We start from the raw sequence: 15,577 nt of genomic DNA, 5'->3' as shown, positions 1-15,577 counted from the left end.
ATCATTGGAGTGCAGGAAAGGAATCCATGGTCCAAGGGTCCAACTCACCATCAAGCACAGTCATAGAAATACCACTGACTTTGCAAGAACATTTATTTTCTAAGACTTAATTGCTCTTCATTTAATTGTAATTGCTCTAAATAATCTGCACATGAGCATACAACACAATTACATTACATTACAGTGGCATGTAGGCAGCAGCACTCCCAAAATGTATTTAGATTCCTCTCAGATTCCAGAGCATGAGTGAAAATGTTAAGAGATGACCAGGAGAGTCTCCACATTTTCTGCCTTGCCCACACCACCGTACTCTATTTAAGGGTGGTCAAAAATACAAGATAGTGGACGTACTTCTGTTCTTAAAAGTTGGGTATACTCTTAAGAATTTGGTGAACTGGGCCAATAAGGATGCCTTCTCCAATATGAGGTCCCACTTCAAGGAAGCAGCACTCAAACTGAAAACCATTTAATCATATGTTTTACTTCATGCGTATTCTCTAAGTATTTTTCTGAACTGGAGCCTGAGCATTGACAATTGCATGCCCAGTTTGTGAGAAGCCATTCCCTGTGACAAGAGGCCAGAGAACTTACACATGCATTGTCAGCTCATAGAAGTTTTTGCATAAGTTTCTTGTGACAGTGACACAGAAACTTTGAGCTCATCCTTTCTAAATCTAACAAGAGGAGGAGAGAATACACGCGCGGTCATTAGATTTCTAGTTGAAGTAAAGAAAGAAAGATGGCCAGAGAAGCAGTATGAGAGAAGATGAGGAGAACATGTGGAAACCATGTGTTCATCATCTCTCCATTAGCCTGGCCCTCTGGCCCTTTCTTCCCAGCTAGAAAAACAACATTACGAAGCAGTGTCAGGAGCATGAAGGGGGAGGAGGGATGGCAATAGCCCAGGTGAGAGAGGGGTGAATGTGGAGGAGGAGGAACAGCTAATAGCTTTGGGAAGTGGAGGAGGGGAACGGCAGAGAAGGACTTTACCAGGGGAAGGGGATAAGTGTGACTTTTGTGAGCAAAAGAGCAGCGCGAAGCTGTGGTGAGTCCTTCTGACCTGTGTCACAGAGGCTGTGCTTTGCTGACCCACGCACGGACAGTATGTCCTGAGAGAAGGCTCCGAGAACCACATAATGGACCGTTTCAGTAAATCGCCCTTTCAACACACTGGTCATCCAAATGCAGTTACCCTTCATGGGCTTGACAGAATGAACACACATCCACTACGCCAGTGAGGGGGTTATCGGCCTCACTGGCCATCCTGGCCTGGGACCCTCAGATGTATTGTGTATGGTGCATATGTATGCCAAAGGCCTTAGATATGGCTGGTATACACAGAAAGTTTTAGAAGTACGTACTGTTTACTCAAGGGAGTGGTTTAACTTCTGCAGGGCTATTCTAGTCCACCTGTAAATACGTGGACTAAAAGACCTTAAGAAAAGTTGTTACTGTGTACTGGCAATTGGCACTTTTTAAAACCTGAATATCTCATGGTCTGAGTGCTGGGGTTTTGTTTTGTTTTTTGAGTACCAAAAATGACAGGATCATGTTAGACAACTACTGGATACCATTATTTTTTTTTCCCCCAATTCAAAGCTGGTTTCTTACCCTCAGCCACCCAGGGCTAACAAAGCATGTGTTAAACTTGCAGCATAAACTGCTGCTGGGAATTAGGCTGGTCCTGACACCTTTGCTTAAATGAATAGTGAGGTCTGTGTGGCGACTGACCAAGGTGACGAGGGAATGGACTGCGGTGCTCCCAGCCCTGCTCACACAGGAGCCTCACAGGCTTCAGCCCAGACGTGTCTGCAGCTCCCTTAGCTGCCGCCTGCGACACCAGTGGCATCCTACGAGCTCTGTGTGCTGGTTTGACTGAAAGTGAGTTAATTTTCTTCATGCAGTTAGAAACCTTTCTTTTTCATTGCTAGCATGGTCATTATTTGGACTTAGTTTGAGAAGAAGAGATAACACCCCCAAACAGAGTTAATGTTTTTAATTGCTCTGGTCTGAGAGCCAAGGACACTCTGAGCGCTCTGCCCACAGGTGTGAGGCATCGAGGAAGGGGGGCATGGATGGGGCAGAGCTTGACTGACATCCAGGTTGATCAGTAAGAGCATTCCATCCCATTAGCATCATGCTTCATATTTGTCGAGAATTGGGATCTTCCGGTCTCTCTTTCTCTGGCTCTTTGCTCTTGGAGACTCGAGGGAGTTCTGTTCGGGATGTTTAGTTCAGCCTTTTTTTGCCATCCTACCGTGTTGCAGAGGCCTCAGGGCTTTTCTGCCTTATTCCTCTTTTCTCTCTCTGGGCTCAGCTGTTGGGACCAGGTGCTGCTTCCTGGGACTGGCTGCTCGGTGCAGACGGAGTTCGTGAGGAATTCCATTGAGTATCTTTTATTTTATATTTTATTTCTATTTTTATATATATATTTACTAGTAGTGTATTAGTATTTAGTTATTTTATTAAACTGTGTTTATCTCAATCCAAGTTTCTCCCTTCCCTTTTGATTCTCTCTCCTATTTGGGGGGGCGGGGAGAGGGTGAGTGAGCGGCTATCGTGGTTGCATTGCTAGTTTGGGTTAAATCGCAACACTCTGACACCGGGGTTGGTCATGTCTAGTCTGAGGACGGCCTTCAGGCTGCACCTGGGGCTGTGTTCTCAGGTTCACCATCGTGGGCACAGACAGATTGTGCCTTCGGGTTGCCTCAGGGCACCCCTCCAAGGACAGTCCAGACGTACCCAAAGGGGCAGCTCAGAATAACTTAGCCAGGAATCAGCCATTATCTCTGGTCTGTAAACTCACGACGTTGATGGAAAGGAAGAGAATTTTGTGGTAAAAGGAAAAAAAAAAAGCAAGGAGGCAGGGGGATGGGGCGAGAGTGTGTTTGCAGCTGCTGGCCATCAAATTTCAATTCAATCAACATGACTGAGTTCCAGCTCCTGAGAAAGACGGCTTTTGACGACATATTGACATAGCCTGAGCTACAGTGGCCCAACTGGCAGTGCTATAATTATAAGGATTATATTTAATACTGCACTTGGAAATGAAAGTCTGAAACACTGTGACTCTCTCTCTCCCTAAAAGCTGGCCAAAATACGTCCTAGGAACCATTACGGTAATACACAAAGTTGGTAGGAAAAAAGAAACGTCGGAACTCAAATCAGTATGAAAGGGGATCGTGTGGCTGGCAGCTCAGGTCTGCTGGGAGTTGAGTACTGAGGAGGAAAAATGAGTGTGAAAGGAAGGGCAATTGGATTTGCAGGAAAAATGGAAAGTAGTTTTAAAAAGTACAGAATTAACTGGTTTGAGGAAATAAGTCAACTGATAATTAATACACTACTTACTTTTGAATTTGGTTTCTTTTTGTAGAATGTCGTGGGCTTCGGCCAGGCTGAGGCCTGTTTATTGAACAAAGACCAAACCCTGCAAATTCTTCTAGACTTGCTTAATTCTACACATCTTGATTTCAGTGCGATTACCCATGTGTGCACAATTAAGCACATGCATAACTGTTTCCGGGAACTGGGCCATAGAGGTAAGCAGCCCCAAGTAGAATACCAAGTATCTAGCTTGGAAGGATGTTGAACTAAAAGCTTTTAGAGAAGTAGAATGCATTTCTTTGGAAAACAAAATAATTGACTATAAACTAGCATAATGACCAGAAATAAAAAGCTTGATCCTGCATTAGGCTGATGTTCCACAGTGCCACGTCCATAGTATTTCCCATAGTCTGTTGCAGGAGGGGCCAATCGGATCAGAATTGAGGCTGAAAAGCCCAGATGTTGAGATACCATAGCAGTGAGGAAAAGGAGAAGAAAAGGGGGAAAGAAAGCAAAAGGGAAGAGAAGGGAAAGGGAAAGGAAAGGAAAGGAAACTGGAGTGTCTGGAGATGGTTTCTAAAGCAACAGAACCCTAAATAAATGGTCTGATTTTCCAAAGTGAAAAACATAAACTGAACAGCCCATGCAGCATTTTTGCCAACTGTCACTGGGGTGGCATTTCTGAAATCTGGTGGAATGACTCATCCCAAAACAACAACTGTTGCCAACAAGGTCTTTCCTCCAGCTCTAGTTATTTGAATGAGAGAGCTGTATAAACAAAATAAACAGAAAAATGAGACACAACCCCTTGTCTTGGGGTTCAACTCTGACACTTCCCGTGAAGACATCCACCCTTCAAGATGCCTCCTCAACCCACTGAAAAGGAATCCAGGTGATGTTCTGAGCCAAGGAAGGGATCAGCCCTGTTGGAGTGAACTCCTTGTTCATTAAAACAAATTCCTCCTTCTGCACCTCGACACCACCTCTCACACCATGCATATGTGCAGGATGCATCCTCCAGAGCCATTTTGTGCTCCACGTTAGGGATTTCACACAGTGGCAAACATTACCAGGAGAAAGATGACCCTGCCGACAAGTAGATCTCAAATGTCTCAAATGGTTTGAGAGAGGCACCCTGACATTCAGTGGGAGCAGAACTGGCCCAAAGAGTACGCTGTTGTGCAGCAATTAAACACAGCCCCATCAGTACAGATAAACATCCTTCTTTGGCTAGTACAAAATACAACAATTTTAAAGACGCTTTCTGAAGCAGTGTTGTTTTGCTGAATAATTTATGACCCTGAGTCCTCTGAAAATGAGCAGCATACACTTCAGCGCTGCAATAGCTATTCAGTGGAGACAGTGCACATTGTGTTCAGTAAGCTCATTGCTTAAACACTGTTGCCATGACTATAAGAAAGTGATTATACTATTGTTTACAAGAGACTCTCGATAAGTCATTACCACAGTAGCCAGAGTTTTGCCTCAAGTCAAATTTTTTGGGAAGAAAAAAAAATCTCACAGGTATAACTAAGTTTGTGATCAAGATAATTCCACTGAAAGACTTTGAAAACTGAATACATCGCACAGGGAGGAATGAAAGTAAGTAAGAATCACAAGTGTCTCAGGACTGTTGACTCTATGGTTTTCTATGTGTTTCACTGGTAAATTCCATGGAGAAGAAAAGCACTGCTAACTAAATAACTGTTGTAACTTGTTTTCAAGCAAGAAATAATTTATAGGGCAAGCACCAATGTAGGAGTTCAACTGTGATGAGTAACTCTGTAAAAACAAACTAGTTTGTACACAACGTAAGGGAAAATAGTCTTAAAAAATCTGACTGATTTAGAAGAAATGTTTGGGATTATGAAATACAGCTTTTCAGCATCTTGGAATGGATTTGATACCTAGAGCACTTAGTTCTGAATCCTCTAGTGCAAATGTCCAGTACATGACCTCTTTATCTCAATAGTCTGCTGATGATCAATAGTTTCCAAACCTAAGTAGTAATTCTGAAGCTGTCAGAAAGTCATCCTCACATTTCCTATGGACAGTAACAGGCCACAGAACACAAAGCAAAGAGATGATTAATAGAGTGCTGGACCAGGAGTCAGGAAATCTGGGCTCTGTTCCCAGCTCTGCCACTGACCTGCTGTTTGACCTTGGGCAAGACACTTGATCTTTCTGTGCTTCTGTTCCTTCATCCATTCTTTGTCTATCTTGTCTCTTGAGGCCCTAAGGTATGCAGGGAAGGGCAGGGTTCTCGGTGGGTGTTTGTATAACACCTACTCCGGTGAGGTGCCTGCAGAGCTCTGTAATAGAGCCAGAGTACCACAGGGATGACTCCTGCACAACAGCGTGTTTTGTTTCAAAACAGAATAGCCACAATGAACCTTCTTGGGGTTTCATCTGTTAGCCCCAGATCTTACTGGGCCTTTCAAGTAGCTTCAGGCTCAGGTAGCAGGTAAATGGGTTTGCAAGATCCGCTTCCTCACTGTGTCTGCATCTTGATTCAGCTGAGTTTGCAAGCACATCGGAACGATAACTGAGTGACACATAAAAATAGCTACAGGAGCCATTTCTGAACAAAACTAGTTTTTTCAGGGAAACGCCAACATCTGTATGTGAAGTCACGGGCGTGAGGTATTTTCAAATTAAAACCAAAATAAATTATAGTTTTTCAGTAAGTGTATTGGAATTTTGTGTAAATTATTCACTTAAGAAATATTTCTGAGTCTTCCTCCCACCCCAAGCCATTGGCGTGAACCTTCCTCCACTACTACAATATAGTCATCTTACCAGATGGAAGGCAACACATGCAGGACAAGGTGGCTCCCACCTGCTAGTGCTGGGGTGCAGCTGAAGCCTCGGCAGAGAGCAGACAACTTGCATATATGCTCTCAGTTCCTGTCCCACTTTTCTCCTAGTTTGCTGGAGCATCAAGTACATTAACTACTTGGACACAGATTACTTACTTGGGAGACTAATTTGAGTACAAACTGATGCAGAATCAAGAGCGAGTAAAGCAAGAATATACAAAGCATACCTTTATGATTATGAATGAAAAGCTGGAAAATGTTTTTTTTTCTCTGAAAAAGAAGGGGCACTGCCACATCCTGCACTTTTATTCTCAATCTTGGCAATGTAGTGCCATAAAAACCCAGCTTGGGAGTCATGTGATTATGTAAAAGACTCATTTGGGTCTGTATTTCAAGTAGTCATACCTGTGTGTCAAAGGCTGAAAAGGTGATTTGAGTGCACCTCAAAGGCTCAAAACACAGAAGTCAAATAAGAAGAATCCATCAGCTCATATACATTGCCTGCAGCTTTGCCAAAGCAAACGTTCAAATATCCAGTCTTAGGCTCCATCAATATGGCTTCTAAGCCATAAGACTCACCACCAGATGTCAATGCACTTTACAAAGGTAATAAATAGTATTTTTCATAGAGGAAACTGAGTTTTATGGAAGTGAAATAACAGGAGTAATCTGTTGTATAGATCCCAGAGTCAGAATAGAAACACTGAGATTTAGTATACAGCACACACACCTAAGAACGGTTGCTTGAGAGTTGCAGGTATTTTGTGTTAGATATTGGTGTTGGCACTTCAGTACAGTTATGGATTGACTAGCTGCATCTAATAATACTTTGGAAGAACTTGACGAGGTATGGCAAATTCACAAGTTGGCTCTCAACTGGCTCTAGGAAGCTTTTCATGGGAAATCTGGGGCATAAATAGTTTATGCTTTCATTAAAAAAATGCAAACAAACAAAAACAAACAAAAAATCTGTCTCTTAATACTGTTAAGTTGAAAAAATGATCCAAATCTCACTTGGCACCAACTCCTTCTTTTCTGCAGCCAAGACCACTGCCTCTTTCACTGTTCCAAACTGTAGCAGCATGATATGGGTAAGATCCTTTTCAAGTTTACAGCCACTGATTCAGATTTGTGGAAAACACAGCCTGGTCGTGAATCCCATCAGATTCATGCTACTGCTGCTGGGAGCACCATCACTGGGAAGTCATACAGGGGAACGCTGACATGCAGACATCAGAAAGAAGCCAAAGTGCAAAGACCTTGTTTCTCTTCTCTTCAGAGCAGCCAGGTATCTAAAGCTCTTCTACGTACCACGTAGATGACTGTGTGTCCTTTAAAGTGTTGCATAGTGGTTTCTTTAATCACCTTCCTGAACTCCACAGAAGTGATGGTGTTAGGTCGTTATCACGTAGAGTTGGGCCCTCAGCAGAGACCAAGCTCCCATGTGCTAGGCAGTGAGATGGTGCCACCTGAAAAGCTCACGCGTACAGGGGACATGAGCAAGGTCACAGAGATGCTTGCTGGCAGAGCTGGCACCCCTATGCGAGTGCTTTATCAGCTTGAGCAGCTTGCCAACTTCCAGCTCCCCTTACACCACATGGGAGGTGCAATATAAATGGAGCAGTGGAGATACTATCCTTCCCAAAGTCGTCAAAAGCACCAGGATGGAGCCCTTCTTTTCCAGTAATGAGCCACGGGTGAAGTGTCAGTTTCATAAGCCAACAGGCTTGATAAGAAAAGCAGACTACAACTGGCCTCCAAAAATGTTATCTTGGTAGAAAGGATCGTTTACAGCTGTTAGGAAGAGAGGCAAGTTATGGCCTTTCTTAACCTGCTAACTGTCTAACCTGGTTGCCGACTTTTTGGTCACTGCAAGCTAACCGAACCCCACATACACCTGCAAGCAGTGTTCTTTGTGAGTGGAGAAGTAATAATAGTGAGATAAGTCAAAGTTTCAGCAAAGCAGCTTCTCTGACTCAGACGTCCCTTTCTAAGGTTCAGATTTCCCCACAGAGCAGCTAACGTTTTTGCTGGAGTCACACTTCTCAGTGCAGAAGAAACAGAAGCTGCATGTCACTCTCCTTTGTTGTGGTGCTACACACAAGAGACTCAATTTGAGCACCGCAGAGGATGTGAGAGCTCTATCAGAGGACTTGCCGTAACAGTCAGGGAAGTTAAGAAGCCCATGGGTTGGCTTCAGAGAGCATGTTGAGTCCAGGCAAACAAACCGTTCCTCCGCTCGCTACCTACAGAAACTTTGGTGGTGGAAACATTCTGTTAAACAGTTTCAGAATGGAGGAGACTTTCATTAAATGTATTCAAAGCTTTAAAAGCTTCAAAGGAGGCAAGTGATTTGATTGGAGAGCTGGGACTGAAAAGGCTCCTACACTAGCATACATTTAACAAATTCACTGGCTGAACTTTTCATTAAATATAGCTTTTATGCAGCTTCCAGGGCGTCTTCTTGATTTTGGTTCAGAAAATGTTCTCACAGCCAAGGGGAGCAAAGATTTTAAATGGCGCCTATGTCCATCTTAACCAAATGGCTCCCAGCAGGCCACAGGGCCCACGACAGCAGATCAAAGTTCTCTACCCACAAAGGCGATGTGACTTATTCATTTTACCTGACTCGGCTGCGTAAATGGTCTTTATCAGAACCCAGCTTCACTCCTGCAGAAGCTCAAGGAGCAGACAGCGGTCCTTCACCTCACAAACAGAACATTCCATTGCTTCGGCACCAAATTTTGTTGGTCAAAAGATCCCGCCCCAGCTTTGCAGAATGGTTTGTGCTTTAATCCACCTCTGCTGACTGTACTGAAATGTCACTTCACCCCATAGCTGGTCACCTCATCCTCCTTGCTTCAGAGCACTTCCAAAAGTTATGTACGTCCAGAATCAGCAACTGCAGTTATTTCTGCACAGTACCCTGGCAGCCAGCTAGCAAATAAAACAAAGAGCTTGGGTGATGGTGGAAGCATAAACTTGGGCCACGGATACCAGAGCACAATCCTTCCTTTTCAAATGCTTGATGATCTTTAATGCTAGCACAAGGCCAAACCTCAGCAAGCACAGTGCGGATCATAAAACAAAAGAGTTATTAGGAAACAAAGTCAGGACTTCCATGATCATTTAAAGCAGGGGGGTCGAACTCATTTTCACCAGGGGCCACATCGGCCTCGCGGTTGCCTTCAAAGGGCCGAATGTAATTTTAGGACTGCATAAATGTAGGAGATTGACACCCCTGATTTAAAGGATCTCTGGATAAAATAACTAAATAACTGCCTGAATTGAGAATTTATATGTCAAACTTGGCTCTTGGCACCAGTCAGGCAACCCTGTCTCGCGTCGTGGTCCTCAGGGAACTGGGATAAACTCATTGACTCTTCTAGATTTGTACTGACATTGATGAGAACTGAGGGGAGTAGGAGGAATTAATCCATTCCCCTCTTCCTTGGCTACATCTTTTTTATGGGACTGTTTTCCCTTGTCTTTTTCACCTGCTTGCAGACTACATCTGGGGAGCAGGCCCCTTTCACAGTCACTCTTCAGAGAACAGAAAATAATAATCCTTATAATGATAAACTCAGTGCAACTTTGAGATAAGTGAAAGTAGAACAAGTTGCTTTTGACCAGTGGCAAACGTCACTTAACACACTCGGAGGAAGATGTCGCCACTGGTATGGTGGCTGCAATGAAAGAACCTGACCAGAATAACACAATAATGCTCAGGAAACAGAGTTCCTGGCTTGCACAGAGCGAAACAAACAGTGTTCAGCCTATGTCAGAACGAAGGAATGAATTGGCTGCCAGAGATTTGAAACAGCAGCGCAAGAACTTGGTATTACCAGTTCAATGCTTAAGCCACTGAGGAATGCCCTCCAGAGCTAACTGTTTATATAAAACATAAATAATATAAACAGCTAAGTGCTGGAGGGCATATACATACATATAGATGTATGTATGAAAGAAAGACAGAATATTTTATTTGATCCACTCTGCACCATGGAAAGTAACACCACCATATAAATAAACAAATGTCAGCTCTTGGGAAATGCAGGGAGGCAGAAAGTACGAAAGCTTTCCTAGCCATGTCCTGAAGAATAAATTTCTCCTTGACATTTACCCACATCCATTGGTCCAGCTAAAAAATCTACTCTCCAATTAGAAAATGCTGCTGCTGAAGATCCTTCTCAAAAATCAAAGTAATGCTGCCAAATTAAGCCCAAACCAAACCCCACTAAAACCCCTCTCTTCTATTGGTTTTAAACTGTCCACTGGGAGAAGATAATTATCAAATAATAGTATCAACAATGTCACATAATCACTTCAAGCTCTTTGATATGTTCAAGTGAACGTTGTTTCAAATGTTATCGAGTGTCAAATATTTACTCTTGAGTCCAACTGTGTAAACAACCCGTCCAATGCCACTAAACATGGCAGGTACGCTTGTAACAAGAGCAGTGAGACCTGCAAAGCAAAGGGAACAACCCAGCTATTTTCAGAAGAGGAAGCTTGGGGACAATCTTGGTTTTGCAGAACAGTGTCCTGATAGCCAGAACTCCCCAAAGAGAGTTATTACCGCCTTCATGCTTATCTGTGCATTTGGGTTTTTTTTAAGTGGTGGAGCTACAGCAAGACAGGCGGAGTTCTACAAACCCCCACAAGGAATCAGAGGTGTGTCCAATCTCACATGCTCAGTGTGAGACTCACAAAACATCACTGTCTTGTCCTTCCTTCTGCCAGAGCTGTACCTGCCACAGCTGAAGCTCAGAGCTGCGCCTTGTTCCAGGACCATGTGCACTTCAGATCTGCCGTCTGCTGTAAGCAAAATGTCTGGAATCAGAGGAATAGCCACCACTGCAAATAAAGCTTCCACCGCATTTCCTCTTGGGAAACAGCCCATAGAGGATGAATTCTGCTGACTTAGAGATGGTTCTCTTCCCCACCCATTGGTAATGCACACGACAACAGGCTTAGTCTATCTTGTGGCTTCCTCTCTCAAGTACCCTTGGTACTGGTAGAGCAGATTTCTCCTCCAGCTGTGGCCGGAGTGAAAGCAAGACCCTATTATTTCCTGGCCCATCCCTGCCCTCCTGCTTTTCAAGAACAAGAGCACAATGCTGTGCTACCTGGTGTATGACCCTCAGCCACTTGAATTCATGCCACTCAGACACTCTGTGGTTTGCTTTTTCCTTTATAGTATTTGCAACAATATGTTCTAAGGAGCCCTTGGTAAGGGGAACACGTGCCTCTGTGACAGAGATGTGACTTTGAACTGATGCCTTTCTCTGTTCCTTAATTAGGCAGTTCTACCAGAGCAGCAAATGTCTGTGTCAAGCACAGAGTGGGAGGATCAGCGATGTGCAGTGATAACATTACAACAATACTGCTTCATGAGCCAGCATTTCTTCAGTGTCAAAACATGGTTTGGGGCCCCAAACGTCATGCTTAGTGAAGTCACGTACCTTGTCAGCGGGATTACCAAATACTGGCGTGCAAAAAAGAGGGGGGCTGTCAGACCTTCCCCTTGTCAAAGACACTTCTGTGCAGATTTATCTGGGAGGTAACGCAACACACAACATGGAGCTTGGGCTGTACACAGCATTGTCCGGTGAAGAGTAGGTTAACAATCGTTAGTGGTATTTCAGAAACAAGGACAACCTCTCTGCATTTAAAAGATTAAAATCTTTCAATATTTTCTTTGGAGTTGTTACATTTAGTGCTGTCAAACATCTGCCTCCAGCTATTTCATAATAATAGTAACAACTAGTAAAAAAACCTGAAAACAAAAAAGCCTACACAGGCCTGTTCCGTGATTTCAGAAAGTGGATTTTTCTTGGACGCACGTTATTAGGCAAAAGCCTTTTTTTTTTTTTTTTCCCCGTAAGACAAGTGCAAAGCATTTCATTAATACATACTGGAAAAATAAGATAATGGCTTTCTTGATTGTGACAAGGAACGCGAGGAGATTTAATCTGAACACTGAATCAGGTCGAAGTGCCTAAATTCCCCTTGGACACAATGTTATCGCATTAATGCTTACATCATCGCCCTCATGAATGATGCTGAGTAACGCAGCCCCAAGCGTCAATCCACACACCTTGGCAAACTCCCGGGTAAGAAGGGAGAAATAACCACGAAGGTCCTGTTTTAGCATACGTCAGGCACTAAGAAAGATAGGTTTGATGTCTGGCGCGGAAGGAGCGATCTATTTTCAGCCATTCGAATAGCAGCCGCGGGCCTACCAGAACACAGTCACTTCTCATAATAGTTCGCATGTGTGTTGAGAATTAAGAGTTGGAAGGCAGTGCAGCACAGCATATGCTTCAAAAGCATGGTAAACGGACTGCTGGTAATAAAGTAACAGGAGACAAGGGTTTGCCTCCTTGACATGTTCAGAGCAATTTCCAGTTGAAAAAGGTCAACATATCATTTACAAAGCAGCACTGCCTGGAAAACTCTTGTAACTCCGCGCCGCAAAACACACTCGGTGACAATAACAAACCGACCCTTTCTGGCGAAGCCGGCGCTCAGAGCAGCGGGTGTGGGACGCCTTGGATCTGCGGGGCGTCGCGGTTTGCTCCCGCGCAGCGCTGCGCCCGCCGGTGCCCGCGGGGCCGAGCTCGGCAGCCGAACCGCACGCACGGGCTCCGGCTCCCCAGCGCTGCCCGCCTGCCCCGGGCCTACGAACCGGCCGACTTCGAGGGACACGGCAGCAAACTGGAGTGAAAACGGCCGCCTAAAGCCCTGACGAACGGGGTGAAATGGGGCAGAGGGGGAAATTCTGAAGACCAACCACACTTTAGTGCCACTTTCCCCCTGCTCGGGGATGTGCTGTTTGCCACCACTGCCGCTCCTCCGGGGCGATGGCACACGCGATGTGCTTTTATGACTGCAGCCTGGTTTGGAAAAAATAAAGCAGCCCCCAAATCCCTTCGAGGAGGAGACGTCCGTCCCCAAATCACTTCGAGGAGAAGTCCGTCCCCAAATCCCTTCGAGGAGGAGCAGCCCCTCAGCCGCCCCGCTCCGGGCCTGGCAGACCTGCCCACCGCCCCTCACGCCCTCGATGCCACCGCGGGCGCGGCACCCACTACGGACCACCGCGGGGGGCCGGGGTGCAGGGGCCGAGCCGGGCCGCCACTGACACCCGCACTCACAGCCCCGGGGCGCAGCGGGCCCCGGCCCCGGCCCCGGCCCCACCTCCGCGCTCGCCTGAGGGGCGGCCGCGGGGGAGCCCTGAGGGCAGCGGGGGCTTCTCCTCGCCGCCCCGCGTCGCGGCCCCTCCCCGCCGGCAGCGGGCGCTGTGACTCACCGCCAGGAGGGCCGAGGCGCGCTGCTCCCCCGCCGGCTGCTCGCCGTTGATGCCGCCGTTGCTGAGGAGGTGCTGGTGGTAGTCCGGGGGCGCGGCGGGGGCGGCCGGGCCGCCGGCGGCCGCCGCCTTGGGGTGCTTGCCGGCCTTGCGGGCCCCCTGCCCCTGCTGCACCAGGTGGAGGAGCTGCAAGGTGCTCTCCCGCTCGCGGTCGGAGCTCTCGGCGCGGCCCCGCTCGTAGCGCCCCTCGCAGCTGAGGTGGTGCTGGCGGCAGACGGCGATGCGGGCCCGCAGCCGCTCGACGATGGCGCTGTGCACCCGGGGCGCCGCCGGGCCCCCCCCCAGCAGCCCGGCCCCCAGCCCCGCGGCCTGGGGGGGAGCCGTGTCGCCCATCGCTGGCTGCCGGTCCTGGCCCTCCGGCTGCGTCGGTCCTCACTGCCGCATGGAGCGGGAGGGGGGGAGGCGGGGGCAGCGGCGGGAGCCCGAGCCCGAGGGCTGGCGGAGGGCGGTCAGCCCCGCGCCCCCAGCCCACCCCCACCCGGCCCCCGGGCGGTGACGGCCCCGCGGGGGGTTGACAGATCGGGGGTGGGACGGGGGCGTCCGGCGGCCGCTAAGGTTGTGCCAGCATCGGGAGGGGCGGGGGTCGGGGCCGGGCAAACCCCGCCGAGGGGCTCCGCGGGGCGGAAAGGGCGCCCGGGGAGAGGGGCCGGGGGGGCCTCCGCCGGGGGAGGAGGGCGGAAAAAAAAAAAAAAAAAAAGCGAGCCGCTGCCTCCTAAGTGAATCCCTGGACGGAGGAGATCTCCCTCGGGAATGAGTGAGACTTGGCAGGTTTATTGATTTTATTTTATTTCGGGGGAGCGGGGGGGTTATTCCTTGAAGTGGAAATTTATGCAAGGAAAGGCATTGCCGTGCGCGGCGGCACGGAGAAACCCCCAGCCGACCAAAAATCTGGTAGATTTCGTGGAGAGGGGTTTGTTGGTTTGGTTTGGTTGGTTTTTTTCTTTTTTTCCTCTTTTTTTTTTTTAAGTCTAGTAAATGTGCAAATAAAGAGCCGGGGAAGGAGGAGGAGGCGGCTCAGGTTAGTTTAGGCTTTGTGCTTTCTCGTTTCTGTCGCCCGCTCTTTGCTGGCCACTCTTCGGTTTATTACTGTGTCCAACTGTCTGCCGCTAAATTGTAGTTCCTCTAAAAATAAGAGAGACGGATCCCCCGGTCCGGTACAATGTCAGTCAGTGGACTTCCAGACCACGCTTTGCCTTGAGTTAATCCAGCCACTGGATAAAATCCGTATTGATTTCAGTGCTTATTTCCCCCTTAGTAATAAAGCAGCAAGCTACGAACCCAGGCAAAGAACTCTTCTCGCATACTTTCCCTTATACTCCCAGCTATTGAATAGTTTCAAGTACAGTTTCAAGAAAAGCACGGGAAAAAAAGAAAAAGAAAAAAAAAGCCAGCCCCTCTTCAGACAGTAATTACAAACGGAGAGTTGCACTTACAAACTTCCAGCATTTTGCACCCAGCACAGTCCAGCCACTTTTCCTTTGTGTTTTTGTATATTCCATCCCCGACCCGCTGGGGTGGGTGGTTGCCGGTGGGTTATCGGCGCTGCCTCCTCCGGGCGCTGCCGCCGCCGGGTGCCCGAGCTGCCCGTTCCCGTCCGTGCGGCGCGGAGCGGTGCGGCGCGGAGCGGCTCCGCGGTGCGGGGCGCTGCGGGGGCGGGAGGCGGGTGTCGGCGATAGCGCGGCCGGGGACGCGGCGCCGGGGAGGCCGGGGCGAGGCGCGGAGCCTCCCAGCGGCCGCGGAGGGGAGTCGGACCGCCGCTGCTGCCGCCGCCGCTCCCCGGGAGGTATTTGCATGGGAGGAAGCCAAGGAAATCCCCTTTCCCCTCCTCGCTCGGTACCTGGGTGCCGGGGCGCGGGCGGGCGCTGCGCCGCCCTGAGCAGCCGCCGAGGAGCGCAGCCTCCCGCTCTCCCTCTTCCCCTGGCGGCGAGACCTTCAGGCGAGTACGAGGGAGTTCTCAAATAAATCACGGCGCTGCGCTCCTCTACCAGCTGGATTTCTCTGGAACAGACGGTAGAAAAACAAGCAGTGCCTTCTAGGGCGCTCTCATGCACGGGATGAGTGCACG

General features: G+C 47.9%; 1 protein-coding gene across 1 annotated transcript in view; it reads right to left on the bottom strand.

Moving 5' to 3' along the window:
- MAML2 (mastermind like transcriptional coactivator 2) overlaps positions 1-15,131 on the bottom strand; it is a 221,333-nt gene extending 206,202 nt beyond the window's left edge. The window contains exon 1 of the mRNA XM_065654287.1: positions 13,456-15,131. Coding sequence (XP_065510359.1) covers positions 13,456-13,845 — 390 coding nt within the window. The 5' untranslated portion in view covers positions 13,846-15,131. The remainder of the gene's footprint in view (positions 1-13,455) is intronic.
- Between the last annotated feature and the right edge of the window lie 446 nt (positions 15,132-15,577).

The sequence above is a fragment of the Caloenas nicobarica genome, chromosome 1 (assembly GCF_036013445.1).
Source record: "Caloenas nicobarica isolate bCalNic1 chromosome 1, bCalNic1.hap1, whole genome shotgun sequence".
Classification (NCBI taxonomy): Eukaryota; Metazoa; Chordata; class Aves; order Columbiformes; family Columbidae; genus Caloenas; species Caloenas nicobarica.
The sequence above is the reverse complement of the archived record's forward strand: the minus strand, read 5'-3'. Positions and strand labels throughout refer to the sequence as shown.